We start from the raw sequence: 24607 nt of genomic DNA on the forward strand, positions 1-24607 counted from the left end.
TAATCGGGTAATGTCTTGCGGGGCAGCAAAAGTTCCTTATTGGGATCATCTCGTTTCCAGGGTTCGTTGGGCCAGTTAACAGAAGATAAGTTTTACCAAGGGCGATAATTGACAAGAAAGACTTATACATTTCACTATTGACTACTCACATGCATGATGATGATGATGATGATGATGATGATGATGATGATGATGATGATGCATGGTTGAGACCAATTCTCGGACAGTCAAGTATTCGGTTTCAGCTTGCGTGCTAAATTGGGACCATCGTCACTAAAGGCAGCAAATGTCCATCTTTCTTCTTAAGGCTTCGAGTTGTCGACGAGACGCAAAACCGTCGAGACTCGGATTCTATCTGTTGGCGACTCGTTGATAGTTCCAGCATGAATCATGTATGGGTTGTGAAACACAATGTCTCTGGCCTGATATTCACCCTATAAAGAACACAAATCAGTAGCTGCAAAGAGATAACAAAAGTCTGTAGATGGAATCAGCTGAAGCAAAGTGTACGTTCACATACAACAAGCCAGTTCCGGCTCCAATATTTGCCAAACTTAGACAAGTTGCGGTCTAACCAGCCTCCAGCATTCATATTTTGGTTGACATGGGGATATTCTCCCTACGTCACTCAATTCCATATTCATCCGTGTGAAGTCCTCCTCATACTTCTTCCCAATTTCATGCGACCGATCGAGGTATATCAACCCGCCACCAAGCCTCTCAATGTCACCGATCCGCACCCAGGCAGTGATGCTAGTTGGTGGACCAGCTCGAAGAAATATCTGATCATAGTGGACCAGTGTCGACTCTGCGCAAGAGATGCGCACCGCAACAGTGATCGAGCGAGGGAGACACCAAGGATTCTTGAACTCAAGGAGTTTCCGAACAAAGGGGTATATCTGTGTCGCAAACTCATCCTTAAAATCCGATGTAGAAAGGAGCGACGTGATTTGTTGACCAGATTACGGTCGACAATTGCTTTTATCTGCTCGAGATTAGACATCGTTGATTGTCAAGAGTTATTTATAGAAGCCCAGACGTACCCAGAGAACTCCGTCTATTTGCAAATACTTCTGTAGTACCCCGATTGGAGTGTCAGGTGTGAAGGGGGTTTATTCCTTTACATCTTCAATCGTTCCTCCATAAGCGCCGAGATTCTGCTCTTGCGATTTGGGTTCAATTATAGCCAACAGCATGTTGGTTCATTCGAGGAGTAATTGAATCAATGTAACACGGGAAATGATGGACTTTTGGGTATTGGTAAACGTAATACTAACGAGCCAGATTTATCTACTACATTGCCTTCATTTATGCTCTACGAAGGAAATAGAAATAGAGAGATCTCCACTTGAGGCAACTGAAAGTCTTCCCCGCAATACAGCCGAAAGAAGTAAGGGATATCTCCTTGTCCTAAAGCTAGAAGCGAAGTGGAAAAGCGTGGGGTAGATAATCCTGTTACTCCATAAAGAGATCCATCTGACGCTCAACGGAAAGAAGCCCGATACATTCTACGTAGGTTTCTCTCCTCGGCACTACGTTCATAAGTGACTTTTCCATCTATATCTCTCGTCTCTTTGCTAACAAGCATTGAGGTATTTGTAAAAACATTCGGAACTATACAAGCTAGACTTGGCGCAAACTTTGATGGCGAGCCAAATTGGGTAGCCCTCGAGCCTTGTGGCCCACGCAAGACAACAAGCGCAAGCCCAGGACACCAACGCACCCACAAACTACCAGTCAATGCCCGGGTATGCAAATACTACGTATATAGGGAATGCTCGAAACAAAGTTGGTAGTTTGTGTAGATTAAGTGAAGAAAAAAACTTTTCCGTATAGTACATAGCTGTCAAATTCAATTGGATGAGGTTGTGCATAGAACCCTGTAAAAACGTTCTGGAAGCGTAAAATACAACCAAAGACCACTACTGTTAATAAATCAGGTTTCCCGTGCGTCCCCATATTTCTTGCCTATTCTGCTTTCATTCAAGCTCACAGTCACGGGCACAACAAATATTAAATTCGAGGTGACTTTTTCGGCTTTTTGAATTATCAGATCCTATAGACTGACAAGGACAAAAAGATATAGGGGTAGAGCTACTAGGCAGTCCGGGTTGTCGACATGGCTGCTCTACGTAGCTCCGAACAGGGAGGACAGAGTTCTCTACTATCAAATCTCCCGACCGAGATTGTGATTCAAATTATGAAGCATTCTTTGGATTTCTCATGTCTTTGGGCTCTCGTCAAAGCGTCGTCACGTTTCAGCTCGATATTGATGGCATTTGCCTGGGAGATTGTTGAAGAGGTCATGATAGAAACAACACCTCCTTGCACTCAGATCATGATGAAACTAGCATTGATAATCCGCACATCACCGGACTTTTTCACCGGGCTTGATGATGTCAGCCATTATGCCATTGAGAGAAAGCAGTTGAAGTCTTTTCCGCATCAGCAAATAGCACCGCAATTGTTGCGCGAGTTTGTGCAACTAGCTCACAATATCCATGCCGTAGCACATGCCTGCTTGGATTTCTATTTGAAGAGATTGAAATACTTGAAACCACAGCGTATATCTGACACTGATGTCGAAAACCATGAGAGGAGGCTAAGTGTGTTATACTCCGAGCATCCGTTACCGGGACAGCCGTTTCAGCCAAATCTGGACTTCGGGCCTCCCACTTATCTGGAAGAGCAAAGAGCTGTACGACTATTGTGGCAATATCAAGTATTCCTGGATGTTAAGGCCGCTGGCAGGAGACAGGCGCTGGCCCATTGGTCAGAAAGGGACCACAATATTCTCGCACTGCCAATCGTTTCTCGACTCATCCGCTCAATCTATGAGAGGTACCAAATCGATCCCGTGTTTGAATTTGTAAACGAGATCACAGGTGGCCGATCTGGCCAGCCCAAAAATGCACTCAACAACCTAGAGAAAGCACTGCTGCAAGAGAAAGCACTAGCCCACTTCTTGCGCTGCCCACCCGTGTCTATATACAGCAGGAGCTATTATCTGCCGTGTTTTCCCAGACCCGATCTACTGGTAGAAAACTTCCCCGCTATAGGGAGGCTTGTTAATATTAATACCACAATTAAAGAAAGTCCGGGTGGTTGGCAGTTCTATTTCAACATGGTTGCTAATCGACAGAATTCTTCTCCCCTCAAAATGGGCCTCTTCAAACCATGGAGCAAGTTTGGATTTGAATTTTGGGACGATGATCGAATGGTAGACTTAGGCTTTCTACCACCTAGACACTTGCGCTACGGGTCAGATAGCTGCAGTGAAGCTTATTGGTTTGTATGGAGAAGTATTCTTACGCCAGAGGAGGATGCTGAAAGAAGATCGGATGTTGCAAAACGGTATATTTCCTCGATAAGACTTGAGAATAAGGATTGAAGCTGCTGTATATTTCAGTCAAATATACCCGTGGTCATATTCGCCATCACCAAAGGCAAATGTGTATCCTGAAATCAATGTTGTCTTTGCCCATACACACCCACTCCTGTACCGCCCATTCCGCCTCTACCCCATCGGACCTCATGCCGATGCACAGATAAAAACGGACCTCGTTCAATGGTTGTCTCATTGCAGTGACAAATCTTCAGAAGCAGCTTGCCTGTTAACTAATGAGTGCCGTTCCCTCTTTCAGCGTGGTCTTTTCTTGCGTCGCTTCGGGTTGGTAAACTATGCCCAATTCGCCGCTATTGGCACTCTATCCATGTATTCTGACTTGCAACTCAACGATACCGGTATCCGAGTGGTCGCGGACGAAGCGCTTGCTCAATTTCCCTCGGGACTTGAAGGAGATCTTGTTGCCCAGAGATACCTTCACATTCTTCGGGATCTACAAAAGGTCACGCTACAATTCAGCATGAATACCGGCAGTATATCATCGAACGAGTCCATGGTGGGTGACGCAGCCAGCGCGGAATATCCTGCTTTCGATGAGGCCCTGTTTCAGCGCGAGGATTCATTTTGCTCTGTGGTTCTTGATACTGTATTCATGGATATTCCTATTTCCCGGAGTGAATCTTAACAAGAAGTAGTTGAGATGAGTATCGTGCAGACGTTGAAATAGAAGAGCCAATCTCCCGTTTGCCCATTTGATATTGTGATAACATCTATCTATTATGTCAGGGCTACAGATGGCAAGTGGCTTCAACTGATAATGCCTTTTTATATTGACTGGGTATCTGTGTATATGAACGTGGCAGTAAATATATAACAAGAAGGTATTATAACATGCTGTTTTCACACTATAACCCAACTAGTATAAACACAAGACTGGTATGTTATATAGACTTTATTTCTACTGGCGATAGAGATAGACAGCTAGAATTATACAAAGCTTCACAAGAAGGAACAAGCAAGTTGTCCAAACTCGTAATTGCTTGCTGTATTTGTAGAGCTCCGTATCAAATAAAGAGATCCGTAATAACTTCGCGGTAGCATCTTCTTCATCGTCATCGTCATATTGTGGGTAGTGGGCGTGATCGATGAACTTGCTACAACCCCTACCAACTTTTGTATAGGTTGAACATGGAAAAAGATGTCCCCGACTTGTTACTTTCTCGTCATATAATAGTAAAGATGTATGATGGCGAGGTTTTTGATCTCTAACACGTTGTAGATTCCATCTATGAAATATCGCTGTTCGCTACTGAACTTGAGGGGATGTTTCGCAGGCCTTTCTTGTTGGTGCATTTCTTCGAAAAGAAGGGGCAGATCTGCGCTTTCCAGGGCATGGTGGCCTTCTTTAAGATAGAAATACTCTGTGATGCAAATTTGTGTACTCTCTGGTGTATGTGCGTGTGTAGGAGAAAGTTAAAGAGAGCTTTCGGTCATTGTGGAAGGTCAGAGGAGCTCTTTCTCCTTTGTAAACACGTCTGACCACAAGAGTCCAGTATTGGTATCATCAAAGCAGCGCTGTGTCGATAGGCTTCGGCTTGGGAAAAGTCCGGGCAGCGACAGCATCATTGTGTGTTTTTAACTGAAATTCAGGCGGCGATTTTATCACAAATATGCTCGTATAATCCTATAATCTTTTGGAGGGCAGCTACTTAGCGGCTTCTAGCACCAGAGAGCAGGTACCACTATCTTGAAGAGCATATTCATAGACTAATGATAAGAGAATCCGATGTATACTTCTAGATATCTAAGAATAAAGACTCCAAACACCCTCCAGCATGCAATGCTCTTTCAGAGCCACATTAACACATATAAACAATCGAAGAAAGAGGAGAGAAGTATAGACGGGTCTCGCTTCGAGGCAACACAGCTATAAAATACATGTTAACTCAAATAAGAATGCTCGCTCACAAATCTTCAGGGATGAGCATGTGTTCTCTTCGCGGACAGGCCAGATCTTCTCCATCTCTGGCTTCGGCGTAATGACGCTGGCCGCGGAAGGTATACCATACTTTCAATGTTTTGGGAAGTAGAGGGGCCGGGTCGTAGAAGCCTATAATTTGGAACTTGACGCGGAGTTAGTCATACTTATCGCTGAAAGGTAGAGAGAAGCTAAAACTTACTCGTATGGTATTCTTCGATATGAACAGTTGACTCTTATCAACTTGCGCGGCTACAGGGATTGTCACATCAATGACCTCAGACTCAGCACGCTTCGCATTTTTAGGTGGTAGATAACCGTATTCGGCTTTCTCGATGACTAGTCCACCTTTATCATTCTCGCGTGCTTGTCGTCGCTTCGTCAAGTCGCTCATCAGCTCAATCTGCTGCGCACTTTCTTTCTTGCGTGCCGAAAGCTGGGATTTGAGTTGTTTTCGTTTGCGAATGATGGCTTCGCGGCGACGGCGTCTTTCTCGTGGGCGAATGAAGCCAAACTCGACGCCGATATAGGTAAGCCAGGGAACAATAACGGCCATAGCAGATATTTCAGCATCTGCAAGATCGAGCGGGCAGATCATTATTGGTACTCTGATGGATTGTCCCAGACGGCGCCATGAAAGTGCCAATACTAACCCACGCGCATCACGAAGACTGACGCCAAATCCCATACTTGTGAAATCGCTAACTCTGCGAGAAGCTGTCACGCCCCATGCCATGTCCCCGTCTAGACCGACGGCTGCCTCAACCTCAACCCGTACACCGCGACGGTCTGGTAAAGGAATTGCTGGATGATATCCATCTAGATTCCACTCTGAGCGTGGAATATCCTCGAGCCTATCCGCGAACAAAGTGCGTCCATAAGTGAGACTCAATTGGCCTCCAGCTGGGGTTGCAGCAAGACCCCACTGCCATACCTCATTGTCCGTGGACTTCGCAAGATCGGGGTCATTGGCTACTTCTTCGGCAGTAGGGCCTGATAGTGAGGTATATTGAAGTTGCAGCGAGCCATCGTTGACTAGCATAGGTTCCAGTCTTGGATCAAGCGACATCCTCATGAACGGCGATAATATTCCTCTCATAAACGATGGCCACGTTAGTTGTGATCCAGTTGAGTATGCCAAGGTGCCGAATTTCCGGGTTCCAAACTGCCTCACGATTGACGTCGTTATATTAGGCATGAAGTTGTTGACATTGTTGGGTATAGTACTCTTGACGAGTAATGTGAATGGCTTGCTGTTTGGAAAAGGATATACTTGTTTCTCGATATGCAAGGCTAATGCCSGAGCCGGTAGAATAGTCATGGTTCCACCAACTGTTGCCCCCTCGAGCAGAGATCGTACACCAAACGTGGATTGAGGACTTGTCTGCAATTCAGTAGTTGTGAATTGGTGATTGACAGTGGCGCCCAGGTTGAACATAGCGGCGCCTAGGAAAGGCGAACCGTCAATCTATAATAGTTCGATCAGTTAATATACTCCGGATAATCGGCAGTGCGTTTGAAAATTACCTTGATGACTTCCGTCCTCCCATCCAGAGCTGGTACCCTGAATGCTTGTTTGCTTTGTCGTACGGCACCGCTGACACTTGCGTGAAAGGTCACCTCGGGTGAAGTTTCGGACTGTTCTTCTATCTCCCCATTCTCCTGTGAAGTTTCTTCTTCCGTATCCGTACGCCGTCCAGAAACCCATGTCCAAGCACTCGCGAAATCCGGCAAAGCCGTCTTGAAACTGTATCCGAGGACAAAACGACTCGTACGCAGCTTTGGCGGTGGAAAATTGAGTTCCAATTCACCTTCCTCCTCACCGGGCGAGATTAACGAAGATGCGTCGATGGTAATAGACATTGATGCCTAGTGCCGTATTCAACATCAGTACTGGACCGAATAGGTCAACGGAGGGAAACAGAACAAACCTTAGCGCCCACCAACCTATTCAAAGCCGTCCTCTCCTTCGCCTTCATTCTCGCGATAAACCACCTCCGAAACTCAGCCGGCGACATTGCCCTCGGGCCAACTTGCCCCAAAGCCGCATCTTCAGTTTCCATCATCGCTGCCATAGGTCCGCTCGCACCCCATTCACGCTGCACTCCTTCCTCACCTTCCAAGTCATAGACAATCCGCTTCTTCGGGTCACTCAGAATCATATACGCTTCTTGCACGAGTCTGAATTGCGCGTTGGCCGACTCGACCAGATGCGCGGGCTGCTTGTCTGGATGTAGACTGAGGGACAGGTTATGGTATGCGGTTTGCAGCTGGCTGTCTGTCGGAGGAGGGTTACGCGAGAGTCCGAGGAGGCTGTAGTAATCGACTTTATTGGGGTATCCCATCAGCAATTCGTAGTCTTTGTCTAGGTCGGGGTTGGCGTCGTTGTGGTGGAAGTTGCCATTTGGACGGCTTTCTCCGAATCGTGAAGAAGCCATCCCCGCAGGACTGTTTTTGGTGAGAGGCCGAAGAGATTGGATACCCGAAGCTAATTAGATGGCTTCGATCTTGCCATGATGGAGAAAGAAATGTTGTATTCTAATGTATTCAGTATATATAATGGCATCATGAGCATTGATTGCTCTATTGGCCACAGCTGTTATCCAGGAAGGAACAACTTTTGGAGCTCTTCCACAGCTCGGCGTTATGCGGGAAAGAGCCTTGGCGCCAACCGTTCTGCACGTTCGCCGTTAAGCTTAATTTAACCCTAAGGCGGGGAACGATACAGAGGCATTTTTACATATAGCTACACATTGTTATTTTGTGTAGGGTTGTAAATATTCTCGGACCCGAAACTGCAATCGAGGTCGCCATGCTTAGCTCTATCTGTACATGTTGATATCTCTTGACTGCTAGTAGACATAGAAGTCTGAACACTTCAACCGGACTTAACCCTAAACCCTACTTGACCGGAACTTGCACTCAAATCAATAGAATAGCATTATCAACTATTGTCTCATTATCAAACACTTTTGTACTCCGTATCTATTCGTTAAAGTCGTCTGGTATCACAGCGTGCCTCATTCACATTGGCCACTGTGTAACACCGGGGTTGACGGCAATGAAGGCAGGGCATGTTCAATCGTCCATTTGGCTTGATTCATCACAGTTCAAGACGATTGTACTCCAATCCCACAACACCGCATCTTTGTCATGAGTGATTTCCAGACCCGTCGCATCTCAAATCATCATATAAATATCGTACAATAAGCTGCTGGCGGGCTTTCCTTTCTGAAGGTCAACCTTTCATGTTTCGGATTGCAACAGCCACGGCGCCGATTTCTCAGCCACAGCCTGTCTTATCTCAGTCCGTTCCCGCCGATGTGGTTTGGCTGCTGCAGATCTCGTTCGTTTTTCTATTGGAATCTTCGCGCGCTGTACAGGGGCATCACTCAGTAAACAAGGTGTCATGCATCGTCCCCTTGAAAAACATGTCCCATTTATAGTCGTCATGATTATTTCTTTTCAACCAACTATAATTCCGTCTTCCGATAAACGTGTTTTGTTTCTCCGGCAAATCAACATTCGACCGAATCACAAGAGTGTACTGAACCCCAGGAAGTTGTCGCGAAGACAACCAGGGTAGCTGTTTGTTTCAAGTGCTTCGAAAGAAGAATGTCGGATATTCGCCGCTCTAAAGCTCGTCATTTTATGCGGACTGAAGGTCATGTGAAGAAGATCTGGCCCGATTTCCGCGAGGCCTAAAGAGGAAGGGAAAATTGTCAGACTTGAACCGATCATCAGCTTACTAAAAGACTGATCGACTTACGCGCTCTCAAACCGACATTCTCGCCCCGATTTCTGACATTGATCACATTTGGGCAGATTCGGCTGGCATTTCACTTTCTTCTCTCTGCAAGGAATACAAGCCTGCGCCAATCGCTTTCGCGCTTTACCAGCCTTTGTCAACCCCCAGTTCGGGTTGACTGGCTGACCATCGATAAGCTTCGGGCAGTAGGAGTTGTCTGCAAAGATATAACAAACGCCCTTCCCAGGAAGATACCGTTCGTCGACGACCTGGTTAGGAGTAGTGGGTCCACGTGACACCAGCTTGGGAGCCTTCTTGTCTCGGGCTTGGAAGGTAGTGGGATAATGACGGATCGGAATGTCTGGGGCTTGCTGTTGGATCTCTGGAAACGGACTGGCTACTGGGAGATTCGTCGTCTGACACAAGTTGCGAGCGAGATCTATGAGATGGACGTGTGCGCGAAGCGTCCAGGCCTACTTGCGAGATTGGAGGTAGTCTAGCAGACTGTGAGCTGCGATAATGCTCATATTCTCTGTCACTAGAAGGGGACAAAGAGGCATAATCAGAGAATCCTCCTTCCGAGTTTCGTGGATGGTTGTAATGCGAACTTGTAGGGCGCGAATGTATGGATGGCGAATTTTGTAGGGCGCGGCCGTGGTGCGGAGCGGCAGGACGGGAAGGCAAGTAGCTTGTATTTGCGTCAGACAGCAGTTGATGAACGGATGGTAGGCTCTCTCTTTGTGCAGGAAAGTCGTTTCTCGAATGCGATACATCTGTTCTCTGGTGTGATGGCGTTTGTTGGTCGTCCACGATGAGACCGATTGGAATCAATGAATGTGGCGGTGGGAGTCGATATTGACGATTATTTCGGTCCTGGCCATGGCTGCCACCGTCGTAATGGTGGTTCATACTCTGGAAAGGAAATAGATGGCCAGGGTGCTCGAAATGTGAGTACGTTAAGCTCATTCTCAGGCTGCTGTACTAGCAATGCTTACAGAAGTCCAGTGCTAGATTATGTCACGCAGGACAGAAAAAGAAATGGCGAGATGAATGTGTTGTGGTAGACAGGCTGGAATATTGCAAGAAATGATCGCTCTCAATGCTGTAATGTCTCTCGTTCATGGGGGATTTTCGATGGCATGACAACGTCGGCACAGCCTAAATTGCGAGCAAAAGGGATCAACGAGTGGGATCCGTTAGAAGAAGATTCGATTCAATGTGAACAGGTTTTTGTGAGCGATCAGATGACGCACAACTGCCAATGGACTATGGCATTGACAGAGGAAAAGCGAAGCATGTGTTCATTGCATAAGGCGAATAGTTCGGACATTAAAATCCAACAGTCGACAAATATGCATGCCAAGTCTATGTCACAATCGTCACCGGTCAAGGCAATTCGATAACCAGCGCCCAAGTGAAGAAGGCTGAACTTTTCAAAGCAGTACTATGACAATCTTCCAAGTGAGAAAGTGAAATAGTCTGCAAGTGAGTTCTAAGCTAGATGCCGATATGATCCCGGGACGCTCTCAAGAATCTGGCATACTCTTCGGTCGATTGTCTGCATGGACCCGTCAGCAAATACCGAGCAACGAATGGCAGGCGGATCTCGTTCAATCACTGATCAGAGGCGCACGTATATGTTCGCCATAGACTAAAGCGAGCACTCTAGGCAGAAGAAAGTGAGAGATCCAATGCGAGGGAGATCAACCGATATAAGAGAGTCGGTGGTGAGCAAATAGGAAAGGATTTTCGAATGGGCGACGCTGAGAGCTCCACGTTGTAGAAGTAAGTCGCAATCACTTTGAGTTCGGTTTGATGAAGACCCTTTGCTTGGCAGTGGGTACGTTAATTCCCCGTGGGCGATGCATTTTACGACGCTCGACTCTGTTTTTGCGTCTTTTGATGCAGTACTCTACCCATTTCGGAGTAGATACTACGTATGTACATCCATGCCGTAGTATGCAGCCAAAAGGCTTCTGGCTACGGGCTATAACCCTACACCCTAGTAGAAACTCTACCTAGGATACAGTCAAGGCCATGTTACTACTGCCCCGTTTTCGCCGCAGTCGCCGGTTCACAGAACAGATAGTCGGCGGAGGGGTCTAGCGGAAATCGAGAAATTAACGAAAAGTGGGAACCACCTAAAGTCTAAGACTCAACAATGCCCAAGAATGAGAGTGCAGCCGTTAGCTGTAGCCTCTAGGGACTGTTACGAGTCACTAGTGGGCCGGTATGGGCTAAATCAGTGGACATTCAGCGCGGTTTGGCCCTAACTTTGCAGCAGTATATCAATCCTCCTAAGACCTAGGGTGACCAGGGTTGAGCATTGTCTCCATATATGATGCGTCGAACACGATATACAAGCGACAAGGAGTCTTTGCGGTGTTTAATCCATGAGATATCCCCCAGTTTTTCTGAAGATCAAAAGCAACATTGTTGTCTAGACCACGGTTCTAAACGAAGACATGGTTCCACTCGTTCTCCTACGGCTACAGATCGATCATCACGATCTATGTCACACCTGATCGACATGCTGTAATTAGATTATGCACATACTACTGCCCTGCCGTTTGAGAGCTTTCAAGTTTCTAGTCATGCCGAAAGTCTGTTCATTAACAAACGTCGACATGCGTACTCGTTTGATTGCAAAAGAAAACAAAGTGGGCTGGAAATAGATTGACGTCCAATCGGCTGAGACACGATTTGTCTCTTTCTGGTAGACTAAATTAGCCAACAACAGTAGCCGTCTGGTAATGTAATTTTATCAACGGAAGTTGTTTGCTGTCCGGTTCATCTTATCGGTAGACCGTCTTACTAGAGACGGTTGCCAATCAAAATGGGTGGTTGACAACTTGACAAGTGCTACTGAAACTTGCAGTTCGCTCTACAAACACGGCTGCATATTGCTGTGGCTGGTTGTCATCAATGCATGAGTGAGCAGGGGTACATCTTCAGACAAGAAAGACATCAAACCCGGAGAGGCTGTAGCGTAATGAGTGCCGAACGGACATTTCCGAGGATCTTCGGTCGAGCCTTCGAAGTCAAGGACTGTGCAACGGCTAGTTGATCTATCTCGTACCTGACACCGTTTGACTTTGCTCCATATTGCCATATCCGCAAAGGACGTGCGTCCGGGAAGCTAGGCGAAAGTGCCGTCTCGCATCTCTAGCTAGTCAGCTTTCCGACGTTCAGCCTCTCACACGCGGTCTTGTCACGTACGGAAACCCGATACACTGATACACACTTAGGACTCCACCGGACCAGTGCTGGCCTTATGTGGGAATCGTGGCCGGCCCGACATCAATTGGTCAATGGAAACGCCCGGCAGTAGTGCCGACGGCCTAGGCGATGCCCAACTGTGCGTGGCGCCATTTTTAGAATTGGAAAACGCCGAAAATCAGATGCTAGAGACCCAGGGTTCTCCTTGTTGGCCAGTGTTCCTTCTGTCCGTTGTCAAGAACAGGGACAAAGAGTGAGCGGATCTGCGCCTGGGGGGCGGGGGCGGCAGCCACGATGGGGAAAGACCACAAGTTAACGCGACAGCTTCTGGGAAAGGGACAAGTAGCATGCTCCGAAGTGTCAGTAGCGGCTGACGAAGCGCAGCTAGCCACCGCTAAGGTACAATCCTAGCAGCTAGTTTGAGCTAGGTCCTACCTCTGATATTGGAAATGCAACTAGTGGGACTTTAGCGGGCAAAATCGCGTCGAAAATTCTCCGTCCGGACAGCTAAGCTTAGACTGGTAGTCGAGGAGGCATGCGGACAATTTATTTTACGACTCAAAAGAAAAGAGTCGATGGACCCGCATTGTGGTCAATGGATAATGGATATTGGGTTTCGCGCAAAGTTCGGGATTGACTGACTTTGTCTTTCGTTCGACGGAGCCAAAAATACTCTTTTGGAAAGAAAAAAGCTCCCAAACAGGTCTGGATGGTCCACTTCCTAGTTCTCGTAACAGTAATTAATTACACGAGAGGCTTGCCGTTGGATGGTTTGACGCCGTCTCCACCGAAACAAAGTATGGACGTCGTATCGACACGACACGCACCCAATGATAAGTGCAGAAAGCTATGCGTCCATGACACGATGGTTATTGGTAGGCCGATCGGGAATAGTCACAAGAAAAAAATTGGGGAGACAAAATCACGAACCTTGCAGCTGTGTGAGTTGGCAGGTCGAAGGATTGTATGGTCTTCGTGAGAATTGAGGTTGTTCAGTAGAGGAGATGAAAGGAAAGACGGAGTTCGCCGCGGGACGAAGAGGAAAGGACGGAAGCGAACCAAGGCGCTATCCAGGCACCGGAGCTCTCTTCCTATCACGAAGTTGAATTGAATATACAAGACACACGTACTCGCAACTTAGGTACAAGCAATTACAAAATATGCTCCGTCGAAAGACGGTGTATTTATTGCAGGATGCGTGGTAATAATATATTCCGACAATCAGCGTCATCATGCATACTAACAATAGCCCACTCATAATGACAGTCTAGACTTCAGCTAGTAGGAAAGGGTCTATCGATGGAATGTACTACGTATGTACTAACCTACTATTGATTTTTAGTTACTTCTGGTATCTCTAGACTCAACAATGGAAATCCATTCTACATACTCTACATGCGGAAAAAAGCTACTGCGGAGAGATTCTCCGATAAAACGCGCTGTACGGTGACACGTCAACCGAAGGATGTTCGAGAACGCCAGAAACATCAGCACTTGCTTTAAGTGAAATCTTTTTCCTATGTTTCTATGTTTTCTTTTGCCAATGCCAACAGTCTATGCCAATTCAATTGCATGGTCTCGTGACTTGTACGTAATATGGTGATATTGTTAGTACACACGCCATGTCTTTCGCTTAATTGTCTTACATGTGAGAGAGGAGACGACCAAAATTGCATTAATTTATCAGCACCAATCCGTTCAACGTTACTGGCCAACCAACAAGTACACATAATATAGTTAAATGAAAACAAACTTAGCCAGCGGAGTTCCAACTTCTAGGTAATACGCAGTCCCAATCATTTGCGGCGCAGGTAGCATTCGCTTCCTACATACGATTCATTGTTTTTGGTAACATTGCAAAGACTTCGGTGGAATATTTCCGAAACAGGTAATTGCGCACCTCGATTAGGGTTCTCCTAACCAGTGACCACCGACCACCGACCACATTGACCACGTAAATACTCCGCAAACTAGTCTTCGCTAAACGACTATTTTCGGCAGTCAGAACGCCAATATCATCTCAATTTTCAAGCCTTTATCTGTACGGACTCGGCGTCGCAATTGTTTGAAAAGCTGGAAACCTGGATAAAGCAAAGCCCGGCGCTTTTTCACAAGTGTGCGCGCCAACCCTGGATTCGTACAATAAAGTATAAAACAGAGCCCACTTCTCTACCGAGTCTTACTCGAGTCAGTAAACTCCGTCTCTGGCGATCGCGACTTTCAGTCTACTGTTTCGAGGCACCAAAGTAGCATTCGATCCGTTCATCCCTGTTGGTAAAAAGCCGGAACACACAATTGAGGCATTTGAGGTTTCTTGGCGGTTCAATGTTGGCTGTTGACAGCATTTCATTGTCAGTCATGAATACTACGTAGTATGCATTGAGGATCAAGTAAGTCCAAGGTAGGGGAATACTCTACCTGGGTAGTTATCCACAACGTACTTCGTACAAGGAACAGGTGTCTTCGGTCCGGATCGACAGAATCCCGAATCTTGAGACTCCACTCAAGCATCCGTGGGCACTACGGAGTATGTAGCAAACAGTAAAAACGCATTGACTAATTTACTCTTTTGTCGACAGCTATATACAATCAGGTATATCGATTGATGTAGTACTATGTCGATAGCTACAGTATCCCAGCCGTAGCATCCCAGATGGCAATGCGCGATTAACGTAGCATCAACACAAGGACCCCTCTACGTACCTACTTTCGGCGATCCTTCAAAGACCCTGAAGGGCCTTGAAGGTATTCTCATTTCAGTTTAGGGAGGATAGACAAAGCGGAACGGGAACGACAGCACGTTCCTTCCGATCGATTAGTACGCAGTAGTCCGCACTAAGTAGTAAGTACCCAGCTTGCTTGAGCAGAGAAGAGATTTCTTACGTACTCTAGAATCCTGACTGAATTGGAAAATTTTATTAGACATGAAAAAAAAGTTAGATCCAACTCTCGCCTCGGCAATTGATGGCTAGGTCCAACGTCACTGAGAAGTACGGGAATACTTCGGCATATGCCACTACTGACAGGATGCAAGCTGTGCGAACCCCAAGCGGACCATCGCTCATAAACCCTCCAGCCGGGTTTACTAGTACAATTTTTTCTTTCTTTATCTTTTCTTTCGGGTCTCTTCCAACAATAAACACTGATTGTGGGCATTATTTTTAGATCCATATTATCTGTGCGGTAATTTATTCTTCCAACCTCTGGATGGGAAATCGTATCATACAACTTATACCGTGCTGCATTAGTGCGGCACTGAGCATGAAGCCAGCCAGAAGCCATGAGGAGATAAATTGGAAACTCAAGGCTAGAGTATACTTTGTAGATAATGGATTTGACCAGACCATACGAAAATAGGACCAGGACCTTATGGAGGTATAATAGCGGTGTTATAGCCTCGACTGTTGGGATGCATGCACGCATCTACATAGTGGAATATCCGAGGATTCTGCGCTCTGCATGGCCTAAGCAAACTAGTACGGACCATTTGACGTGCTAGCAAGACGGAAGATCTAGAGCCGAAACCGAGATGGACACCGATGAAGGTAGTACTGTACTTCGTTTGTATCAAATTCAAGTGGATACCTGTCTACTTACTCTAAGAGCAACAAGACATCATAATTCCAGGGCCTATATCACAACAGAGCTAAGCTCCATTGTTCCAAGGTATTATGTACCTAGGGAAAAAAAGCAAATGGGACTTTCCACGGATCTCTTTTCCCGAGCTTCTCGGTGGCTCATCGTCCACCGTGTTTACCATGGATGTCTAATGCAAAGTTAGGTAGTAATCTTGTCTGTACATTGAATGCATACATATTCATGTATTTTCATATATACATTGACCTTTCCCCTCTTTGCGGTTAATTATGTCTCTGTAAATTACTGGTAATGGAAATCCCTATCAAACCCTGTCGTTGCTGAAGCTCAAAGTGGCCAACCGTCTAGCATTACGTACGCACAGGCATATATAAAAAGCTCACAAAAATTCCCGCGCATACTTGATTTGTCCAAAGCTCCATGTCTTAAGGTTCGGTACGTACTTCCGCATTCAGACCCTTGTCATGACTGTCTAAGCGAGGTTTTGCGACATTGAAACATCGATCTGCAATATATATTGTGCCTAGGGTCAACCGACAACCTTGGAAGAAACATGTGAAAGTCCAATTTCTTCAATGCTTCGATACGAGCTCAAATTGAGAAATTCCGTCAATAGGATGAGAAAGCGACATTTCGAACTGGTGAGTTCATCTTGACAAGGTTTCGGTGAAGAGATGAATGAATTATCTGCATACACATCGGACATCTGGGAAGAAAGAGGTATCTACTGCGCAGGCGGAGGAGAAGAGGCCGAGTTTGTTGAGTGAATTTCCGCGGATTGCGTTATTTGTACTGGGATTTGATGGTCGAGTGACAACCATGCTTGATTTTGCACACGAATGTTTCAATTGAGGAGAAAATCACTCATAATGTTGGAGAGTCTATCTCGGTGTGTCAACTCAACTGTATTAGGCGACTTCAATCTAGTTCGTACAATACTGTCAATTCATATCACCTCACTTATCAGTGGGACGCAGTCTACGCAAGCCAAGTCAAGTCATAATCGTTCATTGAGGGCATCACACATTATGGCACGCATGCATATTCATTTCATGTAGCTGTGCTAAAAACTAGTGGTAGTGGACATAAAAACCCCATTTTTGAAGAAACAAGACAACCAAACAGACAAAAGATGGTAAACAGTTTACTGTTCAGCAAGGATCTTCTGGAACTGCTCGCCAGCGCGCTCGGGCTTGGTAGCCTCAGCGGACTGCTGGCCAACCTTGTCCTTGGAGTATTGGGCGGCGTAAGGGTTGAGGCGGAGGAGAACTTGCTTGTTGCGGAGAGGGTTCTTCTTCTGGACGAAGGGACGCTTGGTGCGGGCCTCGCCCTTGGGCTCACGGAGCACGGACTGGACTTCAGAAGAGTTGATGATACGGGTAATGTCGGCGTTGGCAAGGACGTTGGAGGGGAGGAGGAAGTCCTTCTTGAGAGCAGAAGCAGTAGTGGTAGAACCGTAGACTTCATCCAAAGCAGCGAAAGCAGCAGAGGTCCAGACAATGAAGCGACCGAGGTGACCACCGGGAGCGAGCTGGAGGAGGTTGAGGGCGTAGACGGAGGAGGTCTCGACACCTGGGATGTTGCGGAAGGCCTTGACGAGCTCCTTGCCGTCGGTCTCGGGGTTGTAGACGACGAGAGGACCACGGCGCTGGCGGAAACGACGGCCACGCATCTTACCCTTACCGGCGCGGGTCTTCTTGGACTTCTGGACCTTGACGAGGTCAGGGCCGGCACCGACAGCCTTGAGAAGGGCAACGGCGGCCTTGGTCTTGGCGATGGCAGCGCTCTCGAAGGTCTTGGACTCAATGACGAGGGGGACTTCGGGGACGCTGGCGACACGGTGACCGCGGGCGAACAAAAGAGAAGGAACGGAAGAAGCAGCCAAGGCAGAGGCGGTAGCGAAACGTCTATAACCATCTTTTAGCACCAAATTCCAACATCATTCAACGATCTTTAAAGTGTAGCCTACCTCTGACCCTGGTTGACCTTCTGGTGCCACTTGCGCCAGACCTTGGTAGGAGCGAACATACGACCAGAACGGCACATGTTACCGAAAGCAGCCTGACCAGCACGGTGAGTACCACCACCAGAGACACGGGGAATACGGGCAACAGCGCGACCTGTAAATCAAATCCAATCAACCTCAAATCCTCGATTTTGTATAAACCAAATTTGCTGCCATTGTAAAACGTACCAGTACCCCAGGACTCGGCGGAAGTCTGTTCACCAGCCTTCTCGCTCACGGCATAGGGCTGTCTCTTGTTCTTCGCGATACCGGTGTGAACCTTCTGGACAATATCCGGGCGGATGGGCGAAGAGAAGACGGTGGGCAAAGGGTGAGTAGCACCAGAGGGCTTGCCCTCGGCCGTGGCGATGGTGACAGTTGGTCGGGACGCCATTGTTGTCGACAAGTTGGATATGTCGGTTTGGTCGATGTCAAGATCCAAGTTCGAGTGTTGAGACTTCGAGATTGAAGGTGTGGATTTTTTCGCTCTCGCTTAGTGTGGATTTGCGGCCGCCAGTGCGGGTATTTTAGTCGAAAGAGGAAATAGGGCTTAGGGCTTGGACTTATTGCGGTTGGTGAGTGGTTGGAGGATCCACATTGAATTCTCAAGCCAATCATTTTGTTTACTACAATTTACTATTCAAACTGGAATATCTGAACGATGTTTTCCGATGACTTTTGTAAGAGTAGAAGCGATGATACTCAAAGCAGAATACCTCCATGTCGTTTCCCATGTACATGTACGGCCGTTATGACATCACCAATATGAAAGAAAAAGACCTCCAGGGCCAATGAAGAAAGAAAGACAATTAATTTGCAGTCCAGTCAGTACGGATCAGGATTGAGCCTTGTCGACGAGCGAACGACGGCGATCATGTATGTGGCCAGCATACGCTCGCTTGGCCGCAACAAGAGTCAAGTCGCTTGACTGTCCAGCATTGCACTTGGTTCCGGCAGCAACAGGTTGAGCAGCCGACCACGCACCACTAGCACAACGTTGAAAGGATGTGCCGTCAATGCAATTCCATATGCCTTCGGTTGAACAAGCACCACTGAGAGCACTGGATGTAGTATCACTACTACTGCCCGTGGATGGGGTAGACGTTGCGACAGAAGTAGCTGGTTCCGTGGATGTTGGGGCAGGGACTGGCTGCACGGTATTTTCAGGAACAGTCGAGGTTGCCGCCGTGGTGGTGAGGATGGTAGCAGCAGCTGTAGTAGAGCTACCAGTGGACGCTCCTGAAGAGCCTCCGGAAGCACTTCCAGAAGTACCACTAGCCGCGCCAGTGCCAGTAGGAGTAGGAGCGGCAATGACACCAGTAGCAGTAATACCCGCGCCTCCAGTGCAGGCAGCCTGGCCCGATGGTAGAAGATTCGTAGCCTCGCCAAGATACACCACCGAATCACCTGGATTTGGAAAACGAATATCGAAATCTTCCTTTGTAGTACATCCGTTGATATTGGCGACAAACATTTCGGGGAAATCAGCGCGCTTGGACAACGATGTCTCTACCTCTCGCTTCCCGCTACCTGCCGTCGAAAGAATCTCAACAGGAGCACAGTTCATGTACATTTCGCGGTTACCAATTCGGTTGAACCAGGTCCAAGCCAAGGTATACCGACCCGCGGCAATATCGGGAACTGTAAAGTTGAATGTCGTTGGATCTGGTGCGTTGGCATCATCCCCGATGTTTCCAGCTGCATTTGTAGGACATCCGCCTTCAATGGAATGGATGACGAACCACGTGGAGTCTTTTGTAGGCGTGAGGTCGGTGGTCAAGCTGATTTGACAAGAACCACCGCCATGAGTGGCACCGCCCTTGAAGCTCAATAGAGGCGAGTCACCGACATGGTACGTGTTGGCCGAGAGAACATCGGCGGTGTAGGAATAGGTGTCGCTTCGAAGTTTACATGGAAAGTCAGAGCCATCGCCAGCCAAGGGAGAATTGTTCAAGGTGTCTTGACCGAAGGGCTGGGGAGAAGTCATTATCATATGTCCCTGCACAGTCCAAGATGCAAGGAAAGCCGAAAGGAGAAGATGTTTCTTTGTGGAAAACATTTTGAACGTTGATCAAAGGTGACCGTGGAAACGAGAAAAGCTTCGCGTTGAAAATGGATTTGTTCTAAGCGTGCCAGCCGCTTAGGAGGTCTGAAAAAGGGATCGTGGATGGAGTTTCGAGAGTCAAAAAGGAGCGATAACCGCGTCTACCACAGGTAACACAGATGTAAAGATTGTGAAGAAAGAAGGATTCTGTCCAAAAACCTGACCTGCAGAAAAAGGACAGAAATTATGAAAGTGAAGAAGATGACTGAAAGAGAAAATTGTAGCGCCAGCGTTTGACCAAACAAAGAGAAGAAGGAGAAAAAAAAGGAAAAACTGGCCAAGATTTAGGAGAGGATAGTCATTTTATACTGAGTGTGGGATAGAGAGGCATTGAGGTTATTGACTGGGCGTAGCCTAACTAGCGGTACTTCTTGGGGGGCACTCACCAATCACTGATCGAGTGGCTGGGTACCATTCTTGATACAAACATACTGTTCTATTAGGAGTGTCCATCTATTGTTGCCAAGGAAGAATAATCATGATTTAGTCAATCGGGAATTCGCCAACGATAGGCAAGTCATGGTCGAGTCCCTTGCCATGGAGAGCCGTGTTTGATGCAAGGATACTCCGCACGAAAGAAAGAAACTTTGCAACCTGCGATATATTAGGTGCATCATTCTTTGAGTCATGGTATGATGCTTCAAGTCGAAGCCATAAAGAGCCCGATCCATCGTCGTGTCTCGACAATCGGAAACGCATCAGGGCTTCGAAGTACCAAACTAGCGATACAATTCAAACGGCTCAGAAAACAATTGCGACTAGTTAGTGAGCCCCAGTTTCAGATACAGAATCCCATTGTTGGCTTTCCAGCAAGGAAACATACAGACACAGATTTATCTGAAACAGCCGCAAGGAGTTCAACATTGATCTATAGTGCAGAACGGACCAATCAGAGCTCTAGGATGCAATAATCAGGCATTTGATGAAACTGACCACCAAATATTTGATAGTCCATTTGTTTGGGTCATCTAGAGAATTTCGCGTTATCTGATTGTGTGAGCGATAATATGAGGCCATTTCACCTTCGAGTGTCTGCAGTCGCTGGCTGCGCTCAACATATCCGACGACCTGTTGTGTTAAGAGTGTTTCGAGTATGACTTTATCTCCATCCGGTGGCCAAATAGTAGTGGGTTACGGTTCTATTGCTGAGCTACGTCTACGTCTATTGATCCTTGAATTATATACAAGTTGTTAATGGGAGAAATGACCAGGCCTTGAAGAGCGTAATCTCGTGATCCCACGAACCCTAAACCAAGATCATATCCTTCCAGTAGCACGTGCAAGACGAAAGTTTGCGAGCCAAGCCAATTCACTTCTTCCCCTTCTTCTTGCCTTTATCTTTGGTGCTTGATGCCTCTTTCTGAAATCCAGCCTTGATAAGAGCATCCTTTCCAACATTGTTAATGATTCGGAATCTATCCGGCCCCAACAAGACTCCCCCATACCATCTCGTAACGACGACCAATACATCCCAAACATCCATCAATTGCATAAGATGTAGCAAACGTCCGCCTGCAGCCGTTTCCCCATCATCGTCACAGTCTTGGAATGTTCTTTCTGTGTTGTCGTCTTTCTTCTCACGAATGCGCCATGCGCTGATATTGTGTGTTGCACTGGCGACTTTCTTGTCTGTTGCGAGGAGATAGTCTATATACGCCTTGGCCTGATCTCTGCTGGTAACGGGTACGGCGCGACCCACGAAGACCGATTTCTTTTCTGTCACAACGTCGGATAGTATCCAATAGGGAGGACTGTCGATGCCAAATGCATCTTTCAAAGAAAGCGTCGCGATGTCTTCAGCAGTCTTGTCGAGCTGCTCATCTGTATCATCCTCTCCATCTTCGTTTCCTTTTGACGGGCTTTCATGATCTGTTGTGGTACCACCAATGCTCAATTCAGAGAACTTTTCGCTGGCCTCACTGATCACTTCGAATAGGCAGACTTGTCCTGGCTGATGTGCTCGGGTGATGATATCCCTTAATACATCAACAACTAGACTGCCTTCGCCGCGGGAAGAAGTCGATGCTGTCCCAGTCACTCGAGGGGGTGTTTCCGGATACTCATTGTCAAAACCGATAATAAAGGAAAGGTGAGGGTGTTCTGGGATACGCAGCCGTATCGTCGTCGTAAGAGCAGCTGTTTCAGAAGGGGTGCTCCCCAGGTCTAACGTTCGTGCGCCATTGTCCGGAATCGTGCCTTGACCGATTGTATTAACCTCGATCGTATCGACTTCGTATATCGCATTTATCGCTTCAATTTCCTCTGCAAGTTCTCGCTGATGCAGACGTTCAAGGGCCGAAGACATCGCATCGTCGCGATTTGTCTTCCAAGTTGAATGTGCAGATGAACTGTGAAGTCAGCGAGACAAAACTTGAAAACAGAGTTCGGAATTGCTCCGATCAACCCCACTATTGAAGAGCCCCACTTTGTATACTACCAAACAATAAACTGCTTCATGAATTCTATTTCTTTGATAGGTGCTTATATACATTAATCTCACTCATCCGGGCCCAGTAACGGCTCGGGKGACATTGAGATGAATCGCGCTTTCAAGTCTGGCTGGGTCTCGAATCTATTATCAAACGGCCACATCGGACGGCGGATACGATGATGACCCAGTCGGACAAGGTCCTGGTCAACACCACCAGGAGTAAGACCGAGCATCCAATCCGCCGCCATATCAAAGAGCTCTGGCTCCAGGTAGCCGATCTTGACAATAACAATATCCGCAGAGCGGGGTTTTAAGTCCAAGTCAGTAAAGTCATGCTCCTTGTGATACGGTTTGCGTAGTTTGGTTAGGATAGCATACACGCTACCCACTTGCAGAACAACTTCAGTCTCTGCCCATTTGTCACCATGTTTGATTGAATGTATTCGTCCAGTCATTGTGATAGGACCTGCATGTATGTTATCGACCTCTGCCCCCGCAGTCACTGTTACGGTCGCCCCAACGCCAGCGGCAACGGCTACTTCGACTGCTTTCGGACCTGGTACGCTTGCATATATCACAGTCGGCCCTGAAACATCCTGAAATTCAGGTCGAGCTAAAAGCTTAGTCAAACCCCAGGTCATATCACCGCTACCGCCTGCTGTTGGGTTATCCCCACTATCCGAGATAAAGAACGGGCGAGCAGAAGACGTCAGAGCTGTATCAAGGCATTCTTTGAACGTCCCGGTCGGTCCAACAAAATCAAAATCAGCATGAGCATCCCAAAATTTTTTTGCCAGATCCTCGGCACCTGCAGCAACAGCTGATTTGTCCCAGCCAGTTGCCATAACAACGGCTCGATTGCGCGGTTCGTCAGCCCAGGCATATCCAACCCAAATCGCAGCATCTATCACACCAGGCCGAGCTTCGACACCCGAAACAGCCGCATATACATGTTTTGCAGGCTCAGCTCGAGTAGAAGTCTGCTCGCCCGGTAACAGAATTGGGAGAGGTATCCATGCTTTATACGGTCGCAATCGATTATCTCCTGTTGCATGTTGCTGAGTGAGCAAATCTACCAGATTCTGACAGGCACGCTCTTTTGTTTCTTGTTCATCCTCATGTGGCGCCATTCGATAGCATGTAATTAGGTCGGTTTGGTGCGCAAGCTCACGCGACACATTTCCGTGTAGATCCATAGATGCCGACACGACCACATCAGGTCCAATGAGTGTGCGGATGCGACGGAGCAGTTCCGCTTCCACGTCATCGAGACCTTCTACGCACATAGCGCCATGTATATCGAACCATAGTCCATCAAGCTGCGGCACGGACGAACGTATATCTTCAAGTCTGTCAAGGATTTCTGCTGTTAGTTCCTCGAATGCTGCTCGAGTGACAATTCCTCCTGGAAGGGCGTGGCCGATGAGGGCTCCACGCCAGTCGGCAACATTTCCGAGAGGAGTTCCAGGCTTGATAAATTCGTATTCTTGGATACATTCAATGCCCCTTCGCGGATGGAATGCTGGAGCTAATGTTTTTGAAGGGGAGAAGGTCGATGTCTCGCAAGCAAGTCCAGCGATGGCAATTACTGGGCGGCTATACATGTTGATCTGTGTAGTCGGCGAAGTCTGAAGGACGAGTTTGAAGTGTTGCAAGTTGATAAGCTCCTGATGGATGTTGGATGTTGCGGCAATGTTAGGCAGGAGCCATGTGGGGAAGGAGCAACCCGCCTTGGTGGTACCTTCCTTGATAGGCAATAAACCTTGTCTCACGACATTGTTTTTTTCGTTTCTTTCGGGTGATTCAGAACTTGCTCTATATCCAGTTTCAGAGAGGATGTCATATTAGAGGCGGTTACATGTCCAACCCATGTACTATATCAGCGTCTACAACAGCATTTCCGCTACCTATCTTATCGTTATCAGAGCGGGGAGTATGGGGTAACACCGTAACAACAGCAACGATCTGCACCACCACCGAAGGTAACATCGCTCCCTCCTCACTTGTCTGCCCTTACTACAAGCATTTAAGTCTGGGACGCTAGATAACCTCTCACCATACATCCCGCGCTTTAGCTTTGCCATTGGTGTGTCGGTGAAGGATGCGTATCGTTTCCTTCCTCAATCGGAGTCGCTCGCCAGCTTATCTTTACGCTAGTATGCTCTGGACAATGGCGTGG

The 24607-nt window shown here is 47.3% G+C and overlaps 5 protein-coding genes across 5 annotated transcripts; 1 reads left to right on the plus strand and 4 right to left on the minus strand.

Annotated features, from left to right (window-relative positions):
• Nucleotides 1-2119: 2119 nt before the first annotated feature.
• Nucleotides 2120-4031, plus strand: BHQ10_007547 (uncharacterized protein; the record flags this gene model as incomplete). The annotated part of the gene is made up of 2 exons (XM_040880254.1): nucleotides 2120-3354; nucleotides 3410-4031. 2 exons carry the CDS (start codon nucleotides 2120-2122, stop codon nucleotides 4029-4031), a joined length of 1857 nt encoding a protein of 618 aa, XP_040736050.1.
• A 1279-nt stretch (nucleotides 4032-5310) lies between these two features.
• On the minus strand, nucleotides 5311-7762 carry BHQ10_007548 (uncharacterized protein; the record flags this gene model as incomplete). The annotated part of the gene is made up of 4 exons (XM_040880255.1): nucleotides 5311-5469; nucleotides 5527-6792; nucleotides 6852-7193; nucleotides 7256-7762. 4 exons carry the CDS (start codon nucleotides 7760-7762, stop codon nucleotides 5311-5313), a joined length of 2274 nt encoding a protein of 757 aa, XP_040736051.1.
• A 9270-nt stretch (nucleotides 7763-17032) lies between these two features.
• BHQ10_007549 (uncharacterized protein) lies at nucleotides 17033-18287 on the minus strand (the record flags this gene model as incomplete). Its single annotated transcript, XM_040880256.1, has 3 exons — nucleotides 17033-17795; nucleotides 17858-18008; nucleotides 18083-18287. 3 exons carry the CDS (start codon nucleotides 18285-18287, stop codon nucleotides 17033-17035), a joined length of 1119 nt encoding a protein of 372 aa, XP_040736052.1.
• A 441-nt stretch (nucleotides 18288-18728) lies between these two features.
• On the minus strand, nucleotides 18729-19952 carry BHQ10_007550 (uncharacterized protein; the record flags this gene model as incomplete). Its single annotated transcript, XM_040880258.1, has 1 exon — nucleotides 18729-19952. One exon carries the CDS (start codon nucleotides 19950-19952, stop codon nucleotides 18729-18731), a length of 1224 nt encoding a protein of 407 aa, XP_040736053.1.
• A 1354-nt stretch (nucleotides 19953-21306) lies between these two features.
• On the minus strand, nucleotides 21307-24032 carry BHQ10_007551 (uncharacterized protein; the record flags this gene model as incomplete). Its single annotated transcript, XM_040880259.1, has 2 exons — nucleotides 21307-22345; nucleotides 22498-24032. The coding sequence occupies 2 exons, from the start codon at nucleotides 24030-24032 to the stop codon at nucleotides 21307-21309; spliced, it is 2574 nt and encodes an 857-aa protein (XP_040736054.1).
• Between the last annotated feature and the right edge of the window lie 575 nt (nucleotides 24033-24607).

The sequence above is a fragment of the Talaromyces amestolkiae genome (genome assembly GCF_001896365.1).
Source record: "Talaromyces amestolkiae strain CIB chromosome Unknown scaffold16.1, whole genome shotgun sequence".
Taxonomy (NCBI): Eukaryota; Fungi; Ascomycota; class Eurotiomycetes; order Eurotiales; family Trichocomaceae; genus Talaromyces; species Talaromyces amestolkiae.